At 35.5% G+C, this 27,286-nt stretch overlaps 1 protein-coding gene across 3 annotated transcripts in view; it reads left to right on the top strand.

The window, feature by feature from the left end:
* Nucleotides 1-27,286, top strand: part of BLTP3B (bridge-like lipid transfer protein family member 3B) — a 54,599-nt gene that overhangs the window by 3,912 nt on the left and 23,401 nt on the right. The window contains exons 2-10 of one of the 3 annotated variants that reach the window (XM_061357222.1): nt 3,920-4,066; nt 12,358-12,520; nt 13,525-13,563; nt 16,656-16,747; nt 18,291-18,480; nt 20,736-20,876; nt 21,430-21,600; nt 22,917-23,097; nt 24,423-24,506. In XM_061357222.1, coding sequence (XP_061213206.1) covers nt 12,458-12,520; nt 13,525-13,563; nt 16,656-16,747; nt 18,291-18,480; nt 20,736-20,876; nt 21,430-21,600; nt 22,917-23,097; nt 24,423-24,506 — 961 coding nt within the window. In that variant the 5' untranslated portion in view covers nt 3,920-4,066; nt 12,358-12,457. Of the gene's footprint in view, nt 1-3,919; nt 4,067-12,357; nt 12,521-13,504; nt 13,564-16,655; nt 16,748-18,290; nt 18,481-20,735; nt 20,877-21,429; nt 21,601-22,916; nt 23,098-24,422; nt 24,507-27,286 lie in introns of those variants that run through there. The other 2 variants (XM_061357214.1, XM_061357231.1) reach the window with 2 other exon arrangements.

Below are 27,286 nucleotides of genomic sequence, written 5' to 3'. Positions count from 1 at the left end.
TAGTCTTGAGTCTTCTGTATAAGAATCCGCAATGTCCATACCTCTCTGTGAAAAACAGTTTTATTTCTGAAAATATATCTAAGAAGCATGAAAGTTTACAAACTTTGCCTCTATATTAAGTAGCTCCATTGACTGACATTCTTCATCTCAGTTAGATACTATCTGTTAAATTTACCAGTGTTTTCATACATATTTCATTTTTACATATTTTAACCTTTAAATTTACTTTATTTGAATCTTATTTGCTATTTTCACAAAGCAAGCAGTAAGAAGGTTTACAGTGTTTGTTATGGCAGAAATCCAAATTGTTTTCAGTTTGTGTCATAAGTTAATGTTCTGCATGAATTTAGAGCTTCTTTTCTTTTGCTCACCTGAAGTAATAGATGTGATAATAGTAAGATTTTAAAATGTACTTCAATTTTCTTCTATTGTGACAACTTTTTTCACCTCATAGTTGGAAATCATTCTAAAACATGTATGAAAATTGGTTTTACAGAGAATTGCACACTAATGGCATGACTGTCAGGAATCAGCTGATTCTGCTGTAAACAGTGATATCCTACATCAACTGGCACAACTTCACTGACATATGTCCTACCTAAATATTTGACCTTCATATCACCTTGCTTTTACACCAGTAAGACATGCCTGCTTGGTGGGGGTTATTGCTATCTCAGGAGACCTGAGGTGACTCCTTTTAGCAATTTACCAGCATAACACCTTTATTTGACCAGAATGGGCTTGTTCCTTCCTGTAACTCAGTGCTTAAAATTATTTGGATGAGCTTTGAAACTTCTGCTGGTAGCAAAAGAAGAGATTTTTTAGCTTATTTTCAGTTTTGTATGTTCCATTTCTATGTCACTTTAATTTTGTGACAGCCAAAGAGCACAAAGCATGTACTTTTAGAATAAGCGTAAACCAGCTTCTCTCTTTGCTTGTACTTAAGATTTTTACAGTGTGTTCAACGTGACTGACTTTATTGGCTTGTGTAGTATGTGGGAAAGTTGCAAAACACAATGTAGACTTAACAATCTGTGTTGTTCTGAATGAATCTGTGAAGAATCTGGATGCTTGTGGAATATGTTCACCTAATAGGTATCTTTAGATACTGCTCCTAGTGAAAGAATGACTTTGAAGAAGGACAGGTAGTAAAGCAGAACTGCTTGAGACAGGAGAAGAGAAGGAGGAGAAAGCAACTTACAGTTTCATTATAATACTGTATTTCTGAAATTTCCTTCTGTTTGTAACTCAGTACTTTTTGTATTAAGTGGAGATTTCATGCCAACAGTTTTGTCTGTGGGAATGTGTTGGTAATGCTATGATGAGCTTAAGGAAATCAGTAAGTCCTTTTTTGTTCCAACAACAGTAATTTTTATTTTTTTTTTGTAGCTTCATGCATTATATTGCATTTTAAGCTTCTGTAGCAGCACATCTTCCAAAAGGCCAAACTGAAATTGCTGTGGTGCTTTATGAAATTGTAAATGGAGATATATTTTGGAGATAAATGAGCAATAATTTATTTACTGGTAGAATTCTTAATCATTACATTTATTGAGATTTAATGTTAAATCTTGTGTTAAATCTCAGAAATATGTCTTAAGATTTCAGTAGCATTTGGGTTAATAAAATAAATGTGCAAAATTTGATTTCTAGTTTTCAGTTTGTATTACATTATTTTTGCAAAGGTATTATAAGTCTGGATGCTGATTCTGCAGACTTTTTATTTGTACAATTAAAGTTCCGCTGAAGCTTTGCTGAAGTCAGATAACTTATCTATACAAAATAAAAATTAATGCATTTGCAGTGTCAACAGGAATTAGCAGTATTTTACTTGCATAGTATAGGATCATTTTCTTTAAAAATTTCTCAGAACAGTTTTGCTGGGAAATAAGTTGCAGAATAAAAATAATTTTGAAGATTATTTTGTGTTCAAGTACCTGATATGCTGGTGTATAGCATTCTTAGGAAGAAAGGGTGTTTGAGTAAAGTCTCTGAGTAATGAAGTTGTATCTTATTTTCAAATGATTATGGAGTATGTAAGAATAAAAAAAAAGCCTACAGTTACATGTTTTGAAATTTGTTATTTCTCTTGCTGAAGCCTTGATGTTTTGTGATCTTTTTTTGTTGTATTTGTTTTCTTAAATACAGAGAATGGTATAAAATATACAGAGGGGTATAAAAGTAGGTAGTAAACTTCCAGAGTGAGAGGTGCCTCTTAAGGTGTATTTTTGGTTTGGGGTTTTTTGTTGTTGTTTTTTTTTTTTTTGTGTGTGTGTCTGGTTTTTTTTTCTTCCTTTTCCTTTCTTCTACAAGCAGAATAGCCAAAGGAGATTAGATAATTTCTGGCGAAAATCAGAATTTTGCAAATCACAAGAATAATTGCTAATAAGTCATTACAAAACTAAGGTTTTGGCTGTTTGCAGGGGAACCCAGGTTTCACCATGCAATAGCTCCTGCAGGAGTCATTCTGTGCACCTTTGTGGAGCTAATTCCACAAACCAGGTGAATCAGGGTTCAGATCTCTTCATTGTCCCCTCTTTTCATGAAAAGAAGCAGGAGAGAAAAGTAAAAAAAGAGCTTCAATTTGGGCTGTGCTTTTAGTACTTCCAGGCTCCCCTGCATGGATGTACAAGCCTTCCTGTGGGAAGAATGCCCCCAGCACAGATTTTGTGGCAGCTCTGCCATGCAGCTTGCCATATAGCTGAAGAATGACAGAGCTTCTATTTTCTCAGAGAAGTTGGCTTCTTCTTTTGCGTGACTCCCAAGGAAGTAACCTTGGGATCAACTACCCAGGAGTTTGGAAGTTACTTGGGCTGAATACGTCTGGAACAGTTCTCATGTTGCAGTTGCTCCCGTTGCTGGGGATCTGGAGACATGAAAAAAATAATAATTTGTAACAAGGTATCTGTAATTTGTTTTAGTGATACATCTTGTAAACATGCTGCTCAGATACCCCAGCATACTGCCCACCAAGGGCACTGCCCAAATGCTTGTGTTTTCCTGTTGCCAAAAGGAATTAATTATATTTTGGCTGAAGCATCTTTTCAAAGTGAAGACAGGTAATGAAAAAAAAATTAGTTTGTTTTTTTTTTCCAAAATTAAAGATTCTAAGTTTTTTTAATTATTTATTTTTATTTAATTTTTAAGAAGCTTAATGTGCTAAAATTTCATAGCCTGCAAAATCAGAATGTCAAGTGTGTGCAGGTCTTTTTAGCATTGCCCCAAATACAAAAACAAATCCAAGGAGTCCTGTTCTCTTATGCCTGCAGAGTTATATTTCTTAATGTGAATTTGAATAGATGAAGTTGAGACACCTTTAATAGGAGCAAATCATAGAATCATACAGAATCATAGAAAGGTTTGGGTTGGAAGGGACCTTAAAGATCATGTAGTTCCAACCCCCCTGCCACAGCCAGGGACATCTTCTGCTAGACCAGGGTGCTCAAAGCCCCTTCCAACCCAGCCTTGAACGCTTCCATGGATGGAAATCCATGTGGGCTTGAGGAAATCTTGGGCTAGGCAAAACAAAACTGAAAATTCATCTCCTACTTCCAAATAAAAACCTATTTATGCTGTATCTCCAGGCTATCTTCCTTCTCACATTCCAAATATACTTACTGAGTATCTCTGAAACCACTTGACTATATTATATAGGCTTTTTCTGCGTGATTAAAATTTTCTCCATAAGCTGCTCGCTTAACCATGGCTGTAGTATTGTATCAGACAGCAAGGGATATTCTCATGGGAAATCTAGCATTTTACACAAGTCTGTTTCTTTTTCAGTTCTACAATGTGATGACGTGTAACAAACTGTTGTACTGCAGTTACCTTTAGCTAAAACTCTCTTACATTATTGTATCACTCCTTTTTCCCTTTGAACTTGATCCCTTGTGTGTCCCCTGTGTCCCATTCCCTGCAGCGATCCCAGCTGGCTCTGGTGGAGATTGGTTTGCTGTGAATATCCTTACTACCAAAATGAGTACCAGAAGCTTCTCGGAAGCCGTGGCAACTGACCACTTGCTTTCACCAGGAATAGGGGCCTTTTGTCTGAATACCTTGTCCTCAGGTAACTTCCCCTCTCCCACATTTGTAGATTACATGTAAGAGGTGGTATGCATTTATATAAATTTGGGAGTGAAATGAGCTCTATAAAATGTTACTTGGTTTTCTTCCCTGGTTTGTTTGGATTTTTTTCTTTTTTTTTGTAACTTACAACTCTGCAAAAATAACTGCTTACTATGCACCTACATGTTTTTTTTATTATTATTTAAGTCCTAAACTAAATTTGCAAAACTGGTTTGTGAAGTAAATCAGCAATCCCATTATAAAAGTAAATACTATAAGCATACATTTATGTTTTATTGTCTAAATGTAATCATCTTCTCAATATCTTTAGGTTATTTGAATTCTGTTGTTTATAATTTACACCTACTTAATTCCTTTTCTTAACTTGATATTTATTACCTCTGTATTGATACTTGAAGATTCAGTCAGCTTTTCACCCAGTTCATGTAAGAGAGCAGTTGCTGAACTTGTAATTGTCCTTGTAGTTAGTCTTAACAAAATATTTTGTTGTGACATCTGATCAATCAGCATTAAAAAGATATCTGCTAATGTCACATTAATAAATGTTGCAGTTTTCAAAAGGCAGATGTTGTTATGCTTTTACACTGCACCATTATTTCTCAATTTTAAAATTAGAAAATTATTTTGCATCAAGTGGCTTTTCTTTGCATTGGATACAGAATGTTGTATTTTGAGTGGAATTTATTAGTCATCAAGAATAAGCAAATTCTTACAACATGAGGTGTTATTTTTGCTGTCTGCAGTGTGGAAGGTGCATTACCTTGCCACGCATGGTTTAGTACATTAAGGATTTTATGTTATCTTGCACTCAGCATATGCTCTAAGGTCTGTTGTGTAGCATTGTCATGTTTGAAACAAGCTTTTGTGGTTTGATAATATTGACCGTTTCTGTGCTTGTGTAATATATAAGAAGATTCACAAAACAGAAAAGCTAATATTGGTCTTGCTTGAGCAATATTTTACTTACACTGCATGAATTATGATCATCTTGTAAGCTTCTAATTTATGCACAGTGCTCAGCATGTGCATAAATGTCTGAGCAGATCTGCTGCATGACACATAATTAGATAATAGTCATTGATGACAACAGCTCTTTCAGTTCTGCCTGTTAGCAAAGAGCAACCAGTAGTTTTTCCAAATAGAAAATAATCTCCTGTATGTATTATTACAGAATTAACTGTAGCTTTATGTACTGTCAAGAGCATTGGTGGGGATGTCAGCATTTGAGAAGTTATGGAATGGGCCTTAGGGAGAATACATGAGTGTACTAGGCTATCTTTAGGAACTCGGAGTAGGAATCCATGCTGAAGTCCTCCTGTGTTGTGATGAAATGGAAGCACTTATTTGTAAAGTATCAGCAGAGCAGATGTGCTACTCAGTGCTTCACCTCCTAGGGTAGGAATGACAAGGGTGATGTTCTGACACTTCACAAGACATATATATATGTATGGGCTGGTTGTCAGGGTCCTAATTCGTGGTTTGTCTAGAAAGGAAGATCTGTCTTTAGACCCTAGGGTCTCATGAGTGTTAGGTGGTTCAAATCCTGTACAGAGCCTGGAAACTCACACTTTCTGAAGCTGTAGGGTGGTAGGTGGAGTTTTGGACTTGTCTAGTATGCTATAATTTGTGGCCATCTTAGAGCAGTAGGTCCAGGTGGGGTGTGCAAACAGGAATGCCCTGTCATGCTCCAGAGGGTTGGCCCCTGAGTGCCTCTTCAAGATGCTGTGCAGCAAATCATGTAGATCCTTTCCATGCTGGACATCCAGCAGGCTATGCAGGGTTCTCCATCTTGGACCTAGCCACCAAATACACACCTGAGAATTCTACAGAATTTCAAGGTGTGATTAAATAGAGCACACAGGCATTCATATGGAGTGGCCACATTATCTGTGACTGTACGAATTGAAGGGTGTGAGAAGGTTCTAGTCAGGTATCACAGGTAGTGAGGGGTGTACTTGAAAAGTCTGGTGACAGATATAGCTTCTTCAGTTGGTATGGCCATTTAGGAGCTCCCTGTGATTCCCTATAGCCTGCAGAATGAGGGAATGGTAGCCCTTGCAGTTCCTCTACTGTTAGGGCTTCTTGGGAGGAAACTGCGTGGTGTTTGGGAATCCACGCAGGTCACAGCATTGGTGATATGGATGGTTTTGGATAAAGGCTGGAGGATAGCTTCTCAGACCACCATAGTTATGTCCTCTATAGACTTGCGTACTGATTACCCACTGACTGCTAACAGTGGTGGTGAGATTTGACAATGCTATGGTGATGCTCTCTTCCTGGTGCAGGCTGTAGGAGTGCCATTGTTTGTGGGAGTGTTTTTGTCAGAAATATTTAAATTTATTCTCACAATTGCTTATTTTTAGTATAATGGACTATTCTTAAGTAAAGAACTTATGCATTTATGTATCAGAATGTGTCTGTTTAATCCTACTGTGTTGTAGGCATAAAAATATACTCTGAATTGCTTTAAGCTTTTGGTTTTGGTACTGTATTCTATCCTGATGTTTTCATGGGCATTAAAATGTTCTGCAATGAGTGTTTCCTTTTACTGGCTTTAAATGTGTTCCTTTTTAGTTTTGAGTCTGTTTTTGTTCTTATGTTAAGATAAATAAGCATCCAATTAGCTTTTTGTGCAGTGCTCTTTACTTTGTCATTAATGTTTTTGTTTATCCCCTCTGTTTCTAAGGCAGTTTTAAAATTTTCAGAAATGAATATAACGTCCAAGATGAGGGCATGCCATCCTATTTTGTGGTGATATTTAGTACTACTTACCATTCATTTTTTATGCATAGAAGTACTTTAGCCTTCATGTATCCCAGGCAGTTTTTCATCATTTGTCTCATCTCTTAGAGCTTTATGTCCTAAAATGTATCTTTCAATTAGAACCCAGTAGTTTCCATGAATTATATCTTCAGATGTTCAGTATCTTGCATCAGTCAGCTGTTGCTGCAGAGCCATTTGTTGTTGTCTTGGGTTCTTCAGAAGGTCAGTTTTCTGTGCACTAGATAAACATGACTTCAATCTTACCTGTCAACTTTTACACATTTTAACTCAGCCTGTGGAGCTAAAAGTCATTTACTTCAAATCTTATATAAACCATAGGTAATGTTTTCTTGCTGGGTGAAACTCTACTTTTATATACTGCATTAAAATAAGAATATCCCTAGGACAGCCAGGATCCACTCACAGGTTTCTGTTGATTCTGTTATTTCACCAGTTTTTTTCTACGGCATCACTAAATCTATTCAGTGCCTTTAGACATAGTAGGTATTGTTGCTCTTGCAGTCTTCTAACCAATTTCTTCATCTAACCTTAAGCCATTACTGTGTAGTTGTTGTTTTTTTTTTGTAGAAGCTTTTGTGATGCCTTTTGGTTGAAGCAGTTAAATTACTAAGAAAAGGTGTGAGTTGCTTGATTCTAATCTTGTTTCACAGGTCTGAAAGATTAAAATAGACATCATTTACAGAAGCTTGGGGTTTATGTTTTCCCCCTCCCCTCCCACCTGGTCTACTACATTCATGCAGAATTTTCATTAGTGCCTTACTGTTTGAATACAGGTCAATCATTTGTTGCATCTATGAAGTCTTGTCTTTCATCTGTCTGCCATTCACCTAACAGCAGCTGAATCTTTAATCCTGTATGACTATAGTCTGTCTCACCTTTTGTTTTCTTTTTTTTGTCATACCTGGATCAAGAAGAGAATGCTGCTAAGAACTCTTCTAAATGTTGTTGTGCTTAGACTTGTTTTTTAATCTAGGGAGTCTTTTTTCTCATCTAAGACTTGTAGCCATCTAAGTAGATCAAAGCATCTTGCTTTTGGACTTGTGATATGCTGCCATGGGGAAAAGTATAGCAGTGCTCCTCAACTCAGTATTTGCAAGTGATGTTTCGTTTCTGAGACACTGGTATTTCTTCTGGCTACAGGAAAGAAAATACAAGAGAGGAAATTGTTATGTTGCCTACAGCACACTATTTGCTCTGACTTTTTTTTTTTTTTTAATTTTTTCCCATTCTTATTTAAAGGTGGGAGGGATTTAATTTGTTTGTTTGCTTGTTTTTAAGTTCCGGCAAGTTACTGAAAATCAGCTTTGATTTGTGGTGTTACACGAGATGGAAGGAGATAATCTGTAACAGTACATACATTGGTGATCCCAGTGCTTTGTTTCTGTGGCAGATTTGACAAGAGTTAGTTCTGTTCCTCTTCTATTTAAGCAAGAAGTCTTAAAATTTGAAGTGGTACAGTGAGCAGAACAATAGTAGACCTCAGTCACTGGAGGCCAGTATCTTCTTTGGAAGCTCAGTTGAAAAATGACTGGTTTTCTTGCTTCAGAAGTCATATAGAGTTCCTTAGTAATCTACTAATATGGTTAATCCAACTCTAACAGGAAAAAAACCTCAGTTATCTGTTCCATTTCTGCTCTTTTATTGATAGAGTTGCTAGTCCTTGGTAGGACATGCTTCCCTTTTTCAGAGCCGGTTGTGTTGAACTGCACATCTTTTTAAGGCATTCTAGTTCATAACAAGATGATAAGCAAAACATGTGGCATATATTCTGATTTAATAGTCTGTCACGATTAGAACGTACAGGTAGGATCAAGTCCCTGCAGGAATTTTATTTAAAAAGCAGGGGAGGCAGATGGTAGAGCCTGGTGGAAGAGATTGTATGTTCATTTGATGTGCAAAACATCTCAGAATCCCATGTCCAAATGGGATTCAGACTTCCGTAATTTCTCTATTAAATCCAGAGGTTGGAGTTCCTGTTGATGAACTTACAAAGAATCTGGTATTCTCTCTAAACCTTTGTGGCATGCTGCTCCAAGCTTCATGTGGTCTTTGGCCTTCACTAGACAAACCATAAGCTTGTGCTTTCACAGAAGTGTTTCTCCCATCTTCTCTACTATTTTTTATTTCTAGTTTCACTTCTTGGCCATCTTCTCTGCAAGCATGGTGGAGTGTTCCGTTCAGAGCTTCAAGCCTGCATTGTCACAAACAAAACTGGGCAAGGAAAATAAAAACACATCTTCTGTGTAGGTGTTTTAGTTGTTTTAGAGAGAAAAGAACTGAAGGTACTAAAAGAACTGTTGTGGTCCTGAGAAAATACAATGATTTTAATTTATTACTGTACATATTCTTACTACTTTGTTGTTATTGTACAGTCTTTTATGCTTTTCACTAAACTCTTAGTCTGTGCTATGTAAATTAAATTTGAACCATCAATTTAACTGCATAGTAATATTTAGTGCATGTGGTTTTATATATACGTGTGTGTATGTATATATGTATATACACGCAAGGGAGATATATCAGGCTGCTTATGATATTCACAACTTTCTGCGTTCTGGCATTTAAAGTGTAAAATACTTTATAGTATTAGTCTACCTTATGAAATTGAATATTAAATCTGAATTGAAATTCATGCTGTTGGCTATAGTAATTCAAACCTGAAATCGTATATTTTGAGAAAGGAAGGGTAGCTTCTGAAATTGAAACTAAATCTGTGAAAACAGTTTTGCTAAGAATTGTCTTGTGGTATTAGCGAACTGAATATGTATTGCCTCAGTAACAGTGATGTCTTGCTGGCACAGCAAAACAGTGAAACAGAAAGCTTTGATCAACTTGACCATGTCCTTTATTTCCATTCTTGCTCCCCTTCCCTTTAATTTTTCTCTTTTTTGCTTTACTTACTTCATGTACTGAGCAGGGGGTATTAATGTTTGGTCTGTTCCCCAGGAAAGAAATATCAGTCAGGATTTCATGGGATGTTGTGCAGGGAACTGGCCCAATCGTTGAGGCCTCTGCTCCCAGTTTGACCCAGTTTTTCAGGAGTAATTAACTTGCTCTGAGGAGTGAACACCAGGGTGAAAATCAGCTGGCAAGCTGGGGCAGAGCTGTTTGCATGTGCCAAGTCAGAGAGAAGAATGTGTGCATGTGACAGTTAGTTCTGAGTAGTTATAAGAGAAGCTCATAGAGAATTTTAAAATGGTTCTCCCCAAAGGTTTCTAATCATGAAGCATCATGATACAATCAAATATTTCTAATAACTACATATTCAGAATTACATGAATCTACCCTAACTTCATGGGAAGTACTTCTCTGCTGTATCATAAATATGGTAGTTGTCATAGTTCAAGCAGTTACACATTCTAGGTTACAGTACTGGCCAAGAGGTAGTGCTTCTTTAGATGCAGAGATAGCTTGCCAAACTTCAAAGCCATGCTGACTCCTCAGATTTTGTCTGGCAATAAATATTAGAAAACATCTCCAATGCCATAATATTTAGAATAATATTAACTTTTAATGATAAAATTGAAAGTTAAGAGTACTAAAATGCTAAATAGCGGATTTTATCTGGGCAACAATTTTATCAGTGATGATTATACTAACATGAGTGTGTGTGTCTGTGGCACATCTTTTCCCTGAGTTTCTCATTAACTGTGAAGCACACCAGAAAGAAAGTCAAAGTACTGTGGCTCAGTGGGTCATGTCCTAGTTTTATGTATCATGGGATCCTAGAACAATACCATTTGGAGAGCTGTAGTTGCCTTAAGGCTTGCCATTTATTTATTTATTTATTTTAAATTCAGAATGCTGTCATTTTTGTCACTTGGCTCTTCTTTTAATTTTATGCATGAAGATCTGAATTCTTGTAAATTCTAAATAATGGGTATGATTGTTTTGTAGGGCTAGCTGCCCAGATAGGACAACTTCTAATCATTTATTTCTGAGGTTAGAGGCTGCTGTATAAAACTAAAGGCTATCCTGTTATATTAAACGTATGAAATAGTTCTAAAGTGCTGAAAATATCCAACAGACAAACAAAAGTGTATTCTATGGAACAACTGAGTTTAGAAGGAGCAGGAAACTGGAACAGAAATGGAAGGGTTGGCATCCTCAATGGAAAGTTGGCTCTGGACAAAGCAGATGGATGAAGCAGATGTGGTGTTTGTATATTGTGAAGTTACTATGGGTTTTGGGTAAACACCACAGACTTTTCAGCATCTACTCATCAGTCACATTCCACCTGTAGAAGTGGAAGCAAGAGATCTGCTGCTAGAGGTACCTACACCTGAAATACCTTCTCACAATTCACCTGTTAAGAGTTTCTTTCTGTGACTTTGGAAATGAAGGGTTTAGTCCTACAGGTGGAAATCCTCTTGTTGATCTGTGCTGAATGAAGCAGCACTCAGAGCATTTTTCCTTTTGCTGACTGCAGGAAAGGTAACAAATTCAAAGCAACACCCTCAGAAGAATTAATAAAAATATGTAGAAGGGAGGAAGGGAGAAGTTATGCACCTTTTTGAGATTGCTTTCCCTGTCCTGCTCCTTGCTGGGAGGGAATGGCTCATATTTTGTCTGTTTGAAGGATGTTGGAACTATCTCTAGATTGGTGTTGCTGTTTCCATTCTTGTAAAATTAGATCCAGTTCATGGGCAGAAACGGTTTTGCATGGCAGAATGCAAGTGTGGTAAAGTATAGCTTTTTCTTTAGCTTGTGGTAGATATAATGCTACAGCTGGGGTACCCATGATTTTTGCTGTGCTAGCTATCTCCCAAGAATGTGAACCGTCTGACAGTCACAGATCACAACACCTTTGAAATATAATGAAAGGTATTGCATATGTACTCTTTTAAATGGTTACATTTTTTAGCCCTTGTATATCAGATTGACCTTCAAGTTTTCAACCAATATTTTATATACACCATGCTGTTATGTGTATGTAAATATACGTGTGTGTTTTTCTAACTTACATTATTAAATTCTGTGGTTAAATCTAATGAATACTGTAAATATATATAAAAATATGCTGTTTACAAGGAGTAGTGTTTTTTTTTTTACTCCTTCTGAGTGAATTCTAGCCACTCCTGCTTGCTCTAAGGATGACAGTATAAGTTGTAGAGGTTTTGTTTTTTATTTTGTTTTTTTTTTTTGTTTTTTTGAAAAACTAAAGAAGAGTGAAATAGATTCACCTCTACCTTATAGAGTTTAAAATAAATAATTAAATACTTTGAATCAAGGCTTTGTTATTCTGCATGATGGAAAAATTAGGAGATGCCTCATAGCTCATGTATTTGCAGATGGCGTTAATGAGATGCAAAACTTTAGAGGGGCAAAGCAATTCAATGGTAGCATTTCTTTTCAGGGTGAAATTGCAGCTAAGATGATTTTCTTACTTCCCCCCTGCACCATTGTTTTAAGTTAAATTGTCAGCTCTGTGTGGGACAGTTCTACTTGCTTTATCTGCATTTATTTAAGGTGCATGTTTGTTTTTAGATTCACCAAAAATCTGTCACCTGACAAGATCAACCTGAGCACATTGAAGGGGGAAGGTCAGCTGACCAATTTAGAGCTGGATCAGGAGGTACTTCAGAACATGCTGGATCTTCCAACATGGCTTGCTATAAACAAGGTCTTTTGCAATAAGGCATCCATTAGGGTGAGTATTTTATTGTGCCAGAATGGTAATTAACCAAGTCTTTTTTTTTTTTTCTTTTCTGTCTCTGTAAAATTTCAAGCAACTTTGTACTCAGAGAAAATTGTGATGAGTGCTTGATAAAATTTTTAAGAAATTAGTTACCAGCACTAATTTCTTACTGTTTTTTGTCCTGTGATGATTGAATATATACGGAAACAATGAAGATAGGGAGTGATTATTTTACTTACTTATTTATTGTCTGAGTAGAATTTATTCATGCATGTTCTAAAATAGGGGTAGAGATAAAAGCGTGTATTTGCTCATGGTAATGAGTCTATTATAGTTATTTATTATTATTATATATACATTTTTTATAATGTGTTGTTTCTTCTCTTTGCCGCCCTCTTTCTATTGCTCTCCCTCCTGTTCCTTTCATATTTCCAAAAATATCTTTCTAAAGGATTCTGGTCTCTGGGAAATGTGGAAACAGTCTAATTCTAGAAGAAGTTGTGTTTTTGGTCCTAATGGCTGCTAGGTATTGAAGCACTGTATGTCATTTCTCCTAGATTACTCTTTTTACAAGAGTAAGAAGCGAATCTATGACTTCTTTTTGTCAGCAGTTATGACCTGGTCAAACTTTGGCATCTCTCTTTAGTCTTTGGCATCCAGTTGTAGGCCAACAGCGCAAATGTGGATTTTTCTTTCCTTTTAAAGGAAAGAATGTGTAAGATGGTGTTGCTTTTACTCATGCATGACAAGTCAGTATTAAAGACACAGATTCTATTTTCTTCTTTTGTTTTCTGCTCAGTGATAAAGAAATTTTGAAGTTCTGTTTTTAACACCTAAAATTTATGTGTGTATAAATTTACAGTATTTTAAGGTAAACATAATATTTTGGAAGTAATATAATAGAGTTCAGGAGTTGCAAATATAATGTGTATGCATAAAGCAGATGCTAAACAAAATATTTATTTTACTGTATTTTTAATATTTATTTTGCTTTAGAATAATGTTTTGCCTTGCAGATACCATGGACAAAATTGAAAACACATCCTATCTCTTTGGTAAGTTCTTAGATCAACTCCTAAATATACTCTGTGTAGCAGAATTTGTCTCAAATGTTTATGTTGTTCTTCTGACTTGACTCTAGAAATAACTGAATCATTAACAGGCCATTACAAAGTGCCTTCTGGGTAGTGGCAGATAGAGACAAAATGCCTTAATGTTTTCTTTGGTATGTTTGTTTTCTTAATCTGTGGCTTTGGGTGTCATCACTATAATGTTTGACTGTTAGTTAATTTCTGTCAAGTTCTTCAGTCATTATGTCTTAATTTGGGTTCATCTGAAGGGTAGTTAATAGTCAATCTAACCCTTATACAAGTTTCTGCCTGCCTTTTAGAGCTATCTTTTTTTAAGGACTTTTATTCTACATCTGTACTCACCCAAATGGTCTCAGTCACTGCAGGTCTGATACACATAACATTACAGGGTTTCTGTAACAGCCTTGGATTCAGCCTGGATATGAACAGGATCTATAATGTGTAAATAGGACTCAATAATAATTAGAAGTAATGATAATTTTTGCATTTGTTTAAGTATACTAAGAAATGTGGTAGCACCAGAAGTGATTTGCTTGACGATTGATAAACTTTCTTAACTGTGTTTAGTTAGGAATGAAGTCCTTTAACTGTCATGCTTCCAAGTCTTGCCATGAATTCCTGAATGTGTTTGTGATTCCTTAGTTCTAAATCAGACTTGGGAAAGACATGTTTTAAATACCTGATGGATTTGCTAGTGATCTAGTTGTAATGTGCCAGTGTTTGTACTGCCTCTTCCTTGACGCACAGACCTTAAAGTGTGGTAATGCTGAGGTGGGATGATTCAACCTCTTGACTGCAAGTTGCAATTACCAAATTGGGAAAATCAGTTTAAGCTGTGCTATTCTTAATGATTACATACTTTGGCTTAAGGTAGCAAGGCCTGACTGTTTGCTGCTGTTGGATTTATATTAGTGATCTTAGAGGCTAAGATAACTTTCAAGGTCACCTTTTCTGCACTTCTTTACATAAGGCTTTCCATGAACAGTGCATTACATAGATAACAAAAGTTCAGTTTTCAATGACTGTACAAGAGGCTTTTTGACTTCTAAAGGAGGGGAAATCAATGGCTTAACTGTCCCAACTTCAGCCCCTTATTAAATCACTGAACTTCCTCTATTTTGAGGGTGCTTTTTCCTACTGAGAGTTTGATGAAATTGGAATAGCATCCTGTTTGCATATCTTAGGGGGTAACTAGAACCCACTTGTCTAGCCAGAGGTTCTTTCATTAAGCTGAGTTGCCCTTTGTGAAAATCAGTCTGTTAACATAGTGGCAAATAGTAAGTTGTCTTTGTTCATAATCAGTTTCTGTTTCTATATGAAAAAGAGTGTAATTTTAGATGTAATATATGTAATAGATATATTTATATTAGATATTTCATTATACATTTATATGATAGTATAGCTTATAGGAGTGTTTTGGGGACCCAAGGATGCTATGCATCCTACTTATATTATGCTATGCATATTATATTATAGTATGCTATGCATCCTACTTATATTATGCAAACTCCTTAAATCACTGCCCTACTGTTCTTTCAGCTAGTCATGCAGTGAAGGAAGTTGTTCCAAAGGTTTCAGTCTAAGACACCTTGAAGAATGGTCAAACATCCAAAAATGTTAGGATAACCAGGAGAAATCTTGTCTTTACCCCACGACCTTTGAACTAGTTGATTGGGGTTTTCTTCTTGTTTTCTTCTGTTGTTGTTTTGCAGTGTGAGTTTTTCATTGAGACAGCTGAGTGTCAAAATATAGTGAAGTATAAATAAATCAAGAGTAGAGAATTTATGAGCTTTTCATTCTCATCAGTCAGGGCATTTCATGGGTAAGAGTAGCATAGAAAAATGTTTGTGGAGCAAGTGAGTCATGAAGACAGCCACAATTAACATAATACAATAATAAAGTCCAGTAGGTAGGAGAGGTTGAATCATGAAAAATCTAAAATTGGGGATGAAGCTTTTTAGTGTGCTTTGTTTGACCTAAGAGAGGGTAAATGAAGGAATTCAGAAGGAATGGTACAAAGCCAGATAGGAAGTAGGTGTTGTTTTGAATAAGCTTCCAGTGGGATGAGATTTCAGAACTATTAGCCTTAAGTGAAAAGCCTTCCCACGTTGTACAATAAATAGAGGTCACAACCATTGTAATGTAAGTTAGGAGAATCTTGGATTTATTCAGTGGTTGGGAATACAGTTTTGCATTGGCTTGTTCCCATTCTGTTCATTCCTCTGTTAGTATGCATTATTTATGATTTGTGTTACAGTTCTGCTATTTAAATGTAGCCTTCAGTTAAAATAGGATTTAGGTTTCCCATTCCTTTAATTCCCAGTGGTGTTTGTAAGGGTCCTACTAGAAATACGAAAGATACAATAATATCATACAATTTTACTATAATTTGACATATCACAAGTTATACTAGAATATATCTTTTTAGAAACTACTTGTTTTACTAGATCTTCTGAAGATTTGTATACACACACGAGTGTATACATACTATGTGTGTATATATTATATATATTCAGATTTTGTTTTAAAGATGCAGCACAAATCTTGCATCTATTATCTCAAGTTTTAGTGGACTAGTTTCAAATATTTTTCATTAAAATTTCCTGACCTTACTGAACCATTTAGAAAACTCTAGTGGTATTAAATATTTCACTGACAGAAAAACCATGCAGGAAGAACACCCAGATGTGTATGCATTAAGTCATGCCCATTTTGGAGTATAATTTTTGAAAATGTGTGTGATAATAGTAGTGGGGATCAAGAATTCTGTAGTACAGTATTTGACTGGAAAGGTCTGTTAGAATTCATTAAATTTATAAATTAATATGAACAACATAAAAAAATATTAATATGAACAAATTAAAAAACAAATAAATTAAAAAATTATAAAAGTTTATGGGAAAATTTACATGGTAAGAAATGTTCTATGTATATTTCAGAAAAAAATCTCAAAATATTTTTATTTTTGGTTGGTTGTTTTTTTGTTCTTCATATGTCATCTATTTACTTTGTTACCTCTTAGGTCTCCAATTCTTTGTTTTGTTTTGTTTTTCAAGTCCTTGGATAAAGTTGTAATGGAAATGAGCACATGTGAAGAGCCACGTGCCCCTAATGGACCCTCTCCTATAGCAACTGCATCTGGACAGAGGTCAGTGATGGTATTTACATTGATCCAGAAAAGTTTAAATGACTATAAAAAGTTGGATCAACTCCAAATTTCAAGAAGTATATAGAGTCGCAGCTTGCCATTTCCGTGTCTCTAAAATTTTGCTTATAGGTGGAGTAACATGTATAGTGCAAATGGAACTATCCAGACACAGGCCTGGAAAGAATGTCTGAACTGTCCATGGAACTTCATAGAAATGTTTTGTATGTCTGTGTGTACGGCATCAAACATCAAGTTTAATTGATGTTAAGGTTTTTGAAAATTTAACGTTTTGCCTTCGTTTCCATTAAAAAATATATAGCATGATGGGTTGCTTTTCATGTCTCCTTTGGCCTAAAAAAACCCCAGTATTAAGGGCTATTTATTAGTGTGATGTTTTAAAGTTCCACTTTTTAAATTGTATCAGCCAAATCTAACTGAAGGAATTTGTGCACACTTTATAACCCAAAACTCAATTAGTTTAGTGGGACATTATAGCATTACATCAGGGATTTCCACAGTCACAACCACACTAATCATTTCCTTTTTACAGACCCAAAACGTTTTTCAGTGGGCATAGGGACTCATATATAGACAAACTAATTTAATGATACAATTGCTTTTCTTGTTTTAATTTCTACGTAATTTGTAGAATGTGTGCCTGGACCTTTACTGTCTCCTAGGGTACAGCTTGAAAATCATTGCCATAGAGATTCTGTGTAGGATGGGAGTTATAAAAAGGAAAAGGAATGACAAACCACATAAACTGTATTTTTTAAAAAAGCAGAAAAAAGTATCCAAAGTAAAAAAAATTGGATTTTAAAAGAATATTTAAAATACAATTTTCCATTCACTAATCAAAAACATTCTGAACATATAAGATTTTTATTAAATATTAATTGAAACTGGTTTATATTTTTTAATACTGGAATGCCTGTTGATTTGTTATTTAACTGCCATTTAGGATGCCTTTCTTTTCTAAAATGAAACAAAACAAATACTTCATACTATTTTGCATATATGAAAGACACTAGTGTAAATGGATGAAATAATGCAGTTTATAGAGATAAGTACTAACCAGACTGGAGTTGTCAAATAATTTATTTGATATGAATTACTCTTAATGTATACGTAAGAGTAAGATTTTTATGTATTGCTGTACTCTTATACATTTATATGTATGTGTGAAATATTCATCATGGAAAATTGCATTTATTGTTACACTTCATGGAGATTGATCTTAGTCCAAAATATGTTCTTTAGTAACTATTTTGAGATTAAGATCATAGGGTGTAAAATTATCGTAAACTAGATCAAATGTATTTACAAAAATTCATAACTGGGGAATGCATTAGGATCTTATTTTATAGTTTGCTTCATGTTGGTGTCCCTGACCATGGCAGGAGGGCTGGAACTAGATGATCTTAAGGTCCTTTCCAACCCTAACTATTCTATGATTCTATGTTGCATTTCAGCTGTTCAATAAGTTAAACTTTGTGCCCTTTCATTAGGTGTGTATTTAATATGTTGGCATTTCACTTTTTAGTGAATATGGCTTTGCTGAAAAAGTGGTAGAAGGCATTTCGGTTTCTGTGAACTCCATTGTAATACGGATTGGTGCAAAAGCCTTTAATGCTTCATTTGAACTTTCCCAGCTGAGAATATACAGTGTAAATGCAAACTGGGAGCATGCTGACCTCAGATTTACCAGAATACAAGAAGCTCAACGTGGAGAGGTAAATACTATCTTTTGGTTGGTAACCTTTTTTCCTTGTTTTTTGGAATAAAGGAGAAGGAAGTTGTATTGCAGCCTTACACAGCCTAGGAACATGCTGTAACTGTGAACAGAGACATTCTGTGCTCAGTAATTTAATCTAGGAACACAAGGATATAAAAATGGGGGATGTGCGTCAGATCAAATGTTATGTCTGTAAATGGTGTCCAAAGTGAATGCGTAGGGAAGAGTGAAGACCAGGGCAAGCATATGTACTGTTCCCATCTTACTTTCTCCAAGCTTGTAACCATTTTAAAATGCAAACTAGGAAAGACTTCAGGAGTACTGGAAGAGAAGAGAATGGTATATTAAATGTGGAAAGATAAGGTGTTGTGCTGTTTTCATTTTTACTATTTTTAAATCTTTAACTGGTTATTTATTTGCTTGCCAGAGTTTGCCTAATAAGGATTTTTTTTTCTTGAAGCAGTTTTAAATGAATGTTAATAAAGTTCCTATGCAAGAGTTAACTGTTTTTCTTAGAATAACTAAATTGTATGTATACAAAAAAGTAATAGCAGTTAAGTGCATACTTTTCTACTGTCTGTGAGAACTTAACATGGAAGTCTTAAATTATTATACACCATTCATTTGCTTTCTCCCGTGTAACCAAAGTAAAATGTATAGAGTGCAAGGTTGATTCTAAATATTAAATTTTTATTATTATATTGTAATATATTGTATTGAGAAAGACTTATATGTCTTGCTAAATTAGTTAGATTAGTTAGGCCATTCATGCATCTGGCCTGGGATAAGCATTTGAAATTTTGCCCATGTTGGCCCATTTCTAGGTGATTATTCCAGAATAGAGTTTACTCAGAGATAAGGAGTCTGTAAGTTGCTTTTTATGTAGGAAAAGAAACCCCAAGAGAATGTTACTTAAAAATACCACGAAAAAAATAAGTCAAACTATTTTTCTAACCGGTTATCTTTCCTGCAGCTTATCTGTATTCAAATGCTCATGTGTTAGTGAAGTTTGAAGAGTTAAAGTTTGACCAGATAGAATTTTGTGTTGCCATATCTATTGATGTTGTGCTTCTTAGGAGGAGTTTGATGCCTAACAGTTGCTCCATACACAGCAGACCTTTCCTTGGGCAGTGGTTTCTTTTTGAGCTCTGAATTCTGGAAACTGCAGTGAATGATTTGTTAGCAGTAAATTGCATGAACAGGTGGAACAGTGCTGTAGTATAACTTGTGCTAAACTATATTTTTAGGGAGTAAGCTTTTGCCTTTGCACTGTAGTTACACTCTTGGTGTAGTAAGAAATCTCCTCAGAATTTTTTAGAAGCTTCCATTCATACTGTATCTCCTGGATGAGGAGGGTAGGTATTCTGCTTTTCTGCAAATTGCATTTTTCAGGCTACTTTGCAGTTTGCCTTTCCATCTTGCTTACTTTGTGTGTGCCTCCTTCCCAAAGACATTGAGTGTGTTTTACTTAAGTTTGTGCTTATATTTGCAGGACATAGGCTGTACAGTTTTCAAATTGACAAGAGAATTGCAGTTGAAAAATAAGATGCATACCAAACAAACTCTTCCCTGTTCCACTTTCTTCGTGACTAATCTTTTCAGAGTAAAGAAGGAAGGAGTTTTAGGGAAACTAGAAATAACATTATTTGGTTGGGGGCTTTTTCCCCCCTTTTAATGTCCTGTTCATTTGATATTCTCCATGATGAGACATGGGATATCTGCTTGCTGTGTCTTCTAGAAATCCATGTAATATTTCAAAGCTTGTGGGGTCTGTATGGCATACAATGTTCTCAATGTTTATCTTTTAATTGAAAAAAAAACACTCCAAAAACCTCTTCCATCCTGTAGCTTTGCTTCCCTCCCCGCTCTTTTCCTGCATACTCTAACATTTTGAAACAAAGCCACACAGTCTTCTTTCATCAAAAGCAACCTAGTATGCAAAAATTGTAACCTTTATTTTTTCCTGAATGTTTGAAATGCTGCTTATTACCTCTGTCTGCCTGGGACTACCTTAACATTTCTGTGACATTCTGGAGGTAGAGAGAAGGATCCAGGCTTTACTTCCTGACACCTCTAATTAGAATAACAAGTGACATGAATTTGTTCTGTTCATATGACTCTGCATGAAGGATGTATGTGAGTGTGTATATGTGTATATATGTGCAGATATATACATGCACATGCTTAGGCACAAGTAAGCTGCCATATTGCATGAAGGTGTTTTTTTTTCTCTTTTTTTCTCTCTCTTTAAAGGTTTTGACTTTTAAAGAAATCAACTGGCAGATGATCAGAATAGAGGCAGATGCAATCCAGAGTTCTAAGCATGAAATCATGAGTGCTCCAGTTCGACTGATTACTAACCAATCAAAAATTAGGGTCACACTTAAAAGAAGGGTAAATGTGAAAGTCTTTCATTGTTTTATGAATTAATTTTTAATTATGCTCTTAGTGCATACATGGACATAGGAGAGGTTTTAAATTTAGGCCATATAAAATGTGAAATTCCCAGAACTCAGTTTTTACTAACATGATTAGTATGACTGTAGAGTTTACAAGAAATACAGCAGGCAGAATTTGAAGATGCAGACCTTGCACACGTCCTACTAATGAAATCATTTGATCTGCAGAGCTTTGTTTATGATAAGGCTTGTTTTACTTCTCTAGATTCACACAATGTTAACATTACCTACATTTAGAGAAATGCATCAATTTAATATCTAATGCATTCCAAGCAAATAAAAAGTGGGGTATAAATATACTGTATCTTAGGTACTTTTTGGTTAATGGGAAGAAATCAATTTAAAGTAAAAAAAATGTTATTTATGTGGAAGAAATTTCATTTTGGAGGAAGTGTAGTTTTGCATTGATTTTTTTTTTCTTATATTTGATTTAAGAAGTTTAAGTATTTAATGCACCCATTTAACTTGGTTAAATTTTTATTATACAGTTAAAGGATTGTAATGTAGTGGCATCAAAACTGGTTTTGATTCTGGATGATTTGCTGTGGGTTTTGACTGATTCCCAGTTGAAGGCCATGGTGCAATATGCCAAATCTCTTAGTGAAGCCATAGAGAAATCAACAGAACAGAGAAAAAGCTTGGCTTCTGAAGCAGCACAGGTATGAAAATTGTCTCACTATATAATTAACAGGTGTTCTAAAATGCAACGCAGTCTAGTTAGTTGTGTTACTTTATTTTGGAGAATGTTCAATTACTCATTTTCATTCATCTGTGTAACTTAAATTACATTGGGAATGAATCACAGGCTATTTAATTTATGAATGAATATAACAGACTCTATTTTACAAGATTTTGTGTATTCATATTAATTGCAGGAAAGAGAAAAGTTGGATTTCTTTATCCATGCACAGAGTATGTAGACTTACATGTTAACAGTTGATTAACTGTTAAGTACATTTGTTCCCCAAATATTTTCTGGTTATGAATTAATGAAAGTAATAATTAAGACACACTAAGGTAACCTTAATGTGGGGATAGATATGCTTACTATAACAACTTAAAGTGCTTGTCCAGTTTATCTTCACGGTACCAAAAAATTAGCTTTTAGTAGGTGTGTTCCATCATTTGGCTCTCTTAATTGGTATACCTGGTGAAAAATTCGACTTTTAACATATTTGTGCTGGCATGGATGTGGTATAGATGCTGCACGTAAGATAGTTTTATGTAAACCTTGGTCATTTTTCAGCAAAGCAGACTAAGCCAACTGGGCTATGTGAGCGTAACAGGAGGGACCTCTTGTCAGTGAAAAAGCAGAACAAATACACTGATAAAAGGTAGTCTCATTAAAATAAAACATAATTTATTACTAAGACTGAGTAAAGTAATTTCTGTGGAATCCCTTCCAATGAAGCTAGTGTACTATAGTGGAGAGTTCAGTTCTTACAGTGGTCCTCATGATTTATGGTGGGATTTGATAGTTTAGCTACAAGAATTTAATCATCAGCTGTTACTTGGGCAGGGAGGTTCCAATTCTTCAATTCCCTGTACTTGCATCTCACCAATTACCTGATACTTGCAGCAGCTCATCTTTGACCCTTTTGTGGTATAGTTTGGAGAAATAAACTAGCACAAATGAGCCCAACAAAAAAAAAAAAAAATTAATGTCTTTCTGCAAGTTTAGTTCCCTGAGCAGCTTGCTCAGAAGTTAGAAAAATACCAGTGCTGCAAGTGAGGGGTGTAAAGAAGTGTGGGGGTAGGGGAGAATGGGCGTTTCCTCCCTGCAGTGCTGAGCCATTACCTCATCTTAGCTGTATTCTAAAACAGCACACTTAGATCTCTGTAACAACACAACGTGAACACATTTGGTGCAGATTTTTCCTTATTTCAGAAACCTGTATTGAGTAAGGAAGAGGATATTTATGCTTGAAAGGAAGGATAAACTTCATAAATTGATACAACTAAATATTTTTTTCAGAGTTCTGCCCCTGCACCTAGCTCTCAGCAGGTGAAAGCACCCCAGACGACGGTAGCACCTGATCAAAATGATGCAATAGTAAAATTGTTTAATGATTTTGATGTTAAGGAAACTTCCCATCACTTAGTAATTTCCCATTTGGACCTACATATATGTGATGATATCCATTCTAAAGAAAGAGGTAACTTTTTTTTTTTTAAAGTAACCATATTCGTCTTTAGAATACATTTTGCAGAATACATTAATGTTAATCAAGAGTCTTTATTTTAGAGGAATATTCAGAATTGTCTTCACTCTATGTAGACAGATCTAAAATTAGCTAGGTGCCTTTATGAGAATAACATTTCATTATTACATGTGATTATTGTAGAATAAATGAAATAAAAACTGCTAAGAATGTTAGTAGCATCAGTGCTTATTCCATCTTCTAGAAACTGATTCTGTCCAGTCTGATTGTTCCTGCTGTTTTTTCTTTTATGTTGCAAGTTAACTGGGTTATGAAGAATGCAGTGGCAACATTACTGTGACTTGAAAGGGTCCTATATGATCCGCTTCTGTAATGCTCTTACAAAATACAGACTAATAAAGCAGCAGTTCTCTTTTTGTTACTAATTTAGAGAATTTGGTATGCTCTGCAGCATATAGAAAGAATGAAACAAGTGTTCTGTGTCCTTATATTTTTGTGTGTGATACTTCAGGGTTTTTTTTAAATGAAAGGCTATTGCACATTGCCATATTCAGAATCAGAACAACAGAAGACAAATGACACTTCTTTAATGTCTTTAAAAGCAATCGGAGAGGGTGATGTATCAGTGTATATCCAAGGAGCTGTCTAGTCACTAAAAAACTTACAAGGTCTGCTGAAGAAGAATATGAAAACCTTAGGTTATTATTAGATATTTCCTTAACTAGGGAGAACACTTAGAGAACAGCAGAGCATAAGTTCACTGGCTAGAGATGTGTTTACTTACATGCAGTAAGTAAAACTGCAGTTTTAATTTATCATTTTATTGAGATGTCTTTATTAGTCATTTATTTTTTGCCCGTGGAGTGTAAATTTAGCAGTGGAAAAATCAGAACAGAGAACTCTCAGAAGACCTCTTCACTGCAATAGTATTTGTCAAATAAATTATACTTAATTTCAAGAATGCTGTAAATGTTGACTTTGAATACTGATCAGAACCATACAATCAGTATGAAAAGTTTTGTTTCAGAAAAACTGGAGTTATATGCGTTCAGAGAGTTGTCTTTACTTTTTAATAGCATTTAAAACAATACACAAGTTATTAGGAGTGTCTGAGTACAGAACACTGAGTTTAACTAGCTGATCTTCAGAAACCAGTGACAACTTACCTGTATGTAAATTTTAAGGGAAGATAATGAGGTTGTAAGGAGAGTGAGTGAAAGGGAGGAAGAAACAGCTGTTTGACTTTTAAAGAAGTGGAGCAACAGAACTAACCTGCTAAATACAGTGTGTATAGAGCTGAGTATTGTTTTATTTTACAGACTCAAATAGACGTGTTACAGGAGGAGCCATGCAGCTTTCCTTCAGCTATTTAACAGTGGACTATTATCCATTTCACAAAGCAGGTATGAAAGTGAGCATTTTATGAATTAACTGTGAATATAACTATCTTCCTTGAATACTAAAAAAAATTTTGTGTGTACACATATATAGGGCATGGATAATAATGTTCTGAGCATTTAAAATACACTTGTTTTTATTTCATTGTATATGCAAAAACAACAAAAGCAACAACCTGAGAACCAATTTAATTCTGTGAAAGAGCTCTTTTATGCCAAACACTTACTTTTCACTGTTCTGTTTGGTCAACAAAGTGGTGTTTAGACATTTCTGACATGAAAAGATTTCTGTGTTGACAGAGGAAGGCAGTATGGCAGATTGAGAATTCACAAATTGGGTATTCGCAAGAGTCAATCTGTTAGGGTTTAGGGGTTTTTTTTTGAGTTGTTTTTTGGTTTTTTTTCATGTGGAAGCCTATCATTTTATATCCATTTCCAAGCAATGTTTTTGTTTGCTAAAAAGGAATCCCAGTGTTTAGAGGTTCCATTGTATAGGCTTTTGTTAAGGAATTGTTATTAAACAGACGTTAGCAATTTCCAAAGAAGCATTTCTTACAAATAGTTTTCAGAAGTCTAAAAAATGTAGAGGTGACAAAATACATTTGCTGTTGAATTTGAATTCAAAAGCAGTCCAGCACAGTGGAGGGTTTTTTAGGTGGTGGGCAGAATTGGTTGTGCTTTGTTTTGCTTTTTACTACCACAGACCAGTGGTTTTGGAATGGTTATCCACATAAATTAAAGATGTGAATTAGCCATAGCCTGCCTCATGCCTTTTTTTTTTGTCATGGTTGCAGGTGGAGTCCTGTAGTGTCAATCTATTTCCTTCATAGGTATCAAGTGTAATTTTTGTACATTAAAAAATATAATTTAATATAGGTCAAATAAACATATAAAGACACAGAAAAAAATACAGTTAATCAGTATTCTTTCTTTTGTATGGGCCTAATATGTTCCGAAAATTGTGATATTGCTTTCCTGTCCTGTAAAAGGGGAGGACCCTATTTTACAGAGGTTAAACACATGTCTTATAAACCAGCTATATTTTTCATTTACTGTCACTTCTGATTCCTGCAATGTCTAAATAAGAGACCAGTCTATTTATGGTTTCTGTGAGCTCTCCTCAGAGAAAATTCAGAGAATCAGGGAAATAAATGGATTGTTTAATTTGAAAAGATTCATAGCCAGATTGAACCATGCACTGTAGGCTCTTGGATGGGCAGGCTAGAAGCAAACTGAGTGCTTTTAGGTAGTGACTGCATGCGACATAACTCACTACATGAAACCAGAGATGGAAAAGTTCATCTGCAGATCAGAGATGGTGCCTCTAAAGGTAGTGTTCTCCTTCCAGTCTTAAGCAGTGTTCTGTACAAGTAAGTTTAAGTAACAGAAATCTATGTCTCACTAATAAGAGTATGGTAAAAAGCTTCCAAAGGTGGTGGTCGTTGATCCAATAGGATGTATGAGTGGAGGGGGAAGGAACATGCCAGAAAGTTTCTTCTTCCACTTAAGAGGTCCTCATTTTCCCATGGTTTTAGAAGAGTGTGGCAATTCTATAGGCAAACTCTTGTCACAGAGGGGATAGTCTGTTTGCTGAAATCAAAAGGGGTACATGTTAATCCTGAAAATTCAGAGGGAGTTCTGTAGCCATGTAGGTATTGTGCCTCTGTATACTGATGTATTGGGCTATCACCTGATATGCAGAGCATTTCTACCTTGAAGTCCTGCAATACTGCATATTGAAGGACAACACCATATTAATACTTTCTAATAGCAAGGTCACAGCTTCTGTGACCAATTTTCTGGTTTTGTACCTTTGTGGCCTATGGAATATTTAGGAACAGCTTTTGGGTTTAGTCTTGGAAATTATGGTTAATCCTCTAAGAAGAAGTCCTCAATAACTAATTATTTTGCAGATTGAGTTCTTGGGGGCTGAGAGTTGTTTGTTTTTTGTAAAGGACCCTGCTCAACAAGACTCTAAAGGGAGTTTGACACATATTCAACGTAGGATAAATTTCTAACCCATTGAAAATCAAGCCTTCCAACAATAGCCCTTCATAATACTTAACAGAAATGAAGCAGGTTGTATGCCCATTGATTGTGATAACCCTAACATAAGCCAGACTTACTGGATGTTGCAAACCTGTCTATGCAGCAATCCATCACTCCAGTAGTCTTCCCAGACCTGCTTTCATTCAAGCTTTTATCCAGATCCATTATTTATGTAGCTGATGTGTTGCTCGATGATGATCAGAGAAAGCTGCTGCTTTGCTATCATGCAGGACATTTTGCAGCATAGGAAATTCTTGATCAAGCTGATATATTGAGACAATATGAGAAATTGGAAAGCATTTTTTTCCTGGGCAACCAGCAGTAAATTCAGATGGTAGCAACATCAGTGCCAGCTCCACTAAAATATTTATTACATTCTGGCCTTCTCTTCACTATTCATAGAGAAATGTGTCAATGACGTCTCCATATATAGAAATGTAGAAAGTTGAGAATGGAGGGCACTTCTGGAGATTGTGTAATCCAACTCCTCTGATTAGAGTGATGTCAGTTAAAGTTATCTTCCCAGGCTTGTGTCCAGTTAGGTTTTGAATAGCTCCAAGGGTGGAGACTCTGCAGCTGAGATTTATCTCCAGCTGGACTTCATGCTGCTAGTCCCCACCCTTGAAGACTACTGGTTTCCATTAGATACTGGGGTGGCTAAAGTTCCTAATGAGGACCAGGCTCTATGAACATGATACTTCTTCCAGCTGTCTGAAGGAGGCCTTTTCATCTTCCTG

This window comes from Neopsephotus bourkii, unplaced genomic scaffold (genome assembly GCF_033783945.1).
Source record: "Neopsephotus bourkii isolate Nb327-2 ecotype Australia unplaced genomic scaffold, CSIRO-AGI_Nbou_v1 NB_107, whole genome shotgun sequence".
Classification (NCBI taxonomy): domain Eukaryota; kingdom Metazoa; phylum Chordata; class Aves; order Psittaciformes; family Psittacidae; genus Neopsephotus; species Neopsephotus bourkii.
Note: the sequence above shows the minus strand (reverse complement) of the source record. Positions and strands in the feature narration are given on the sequence as shown.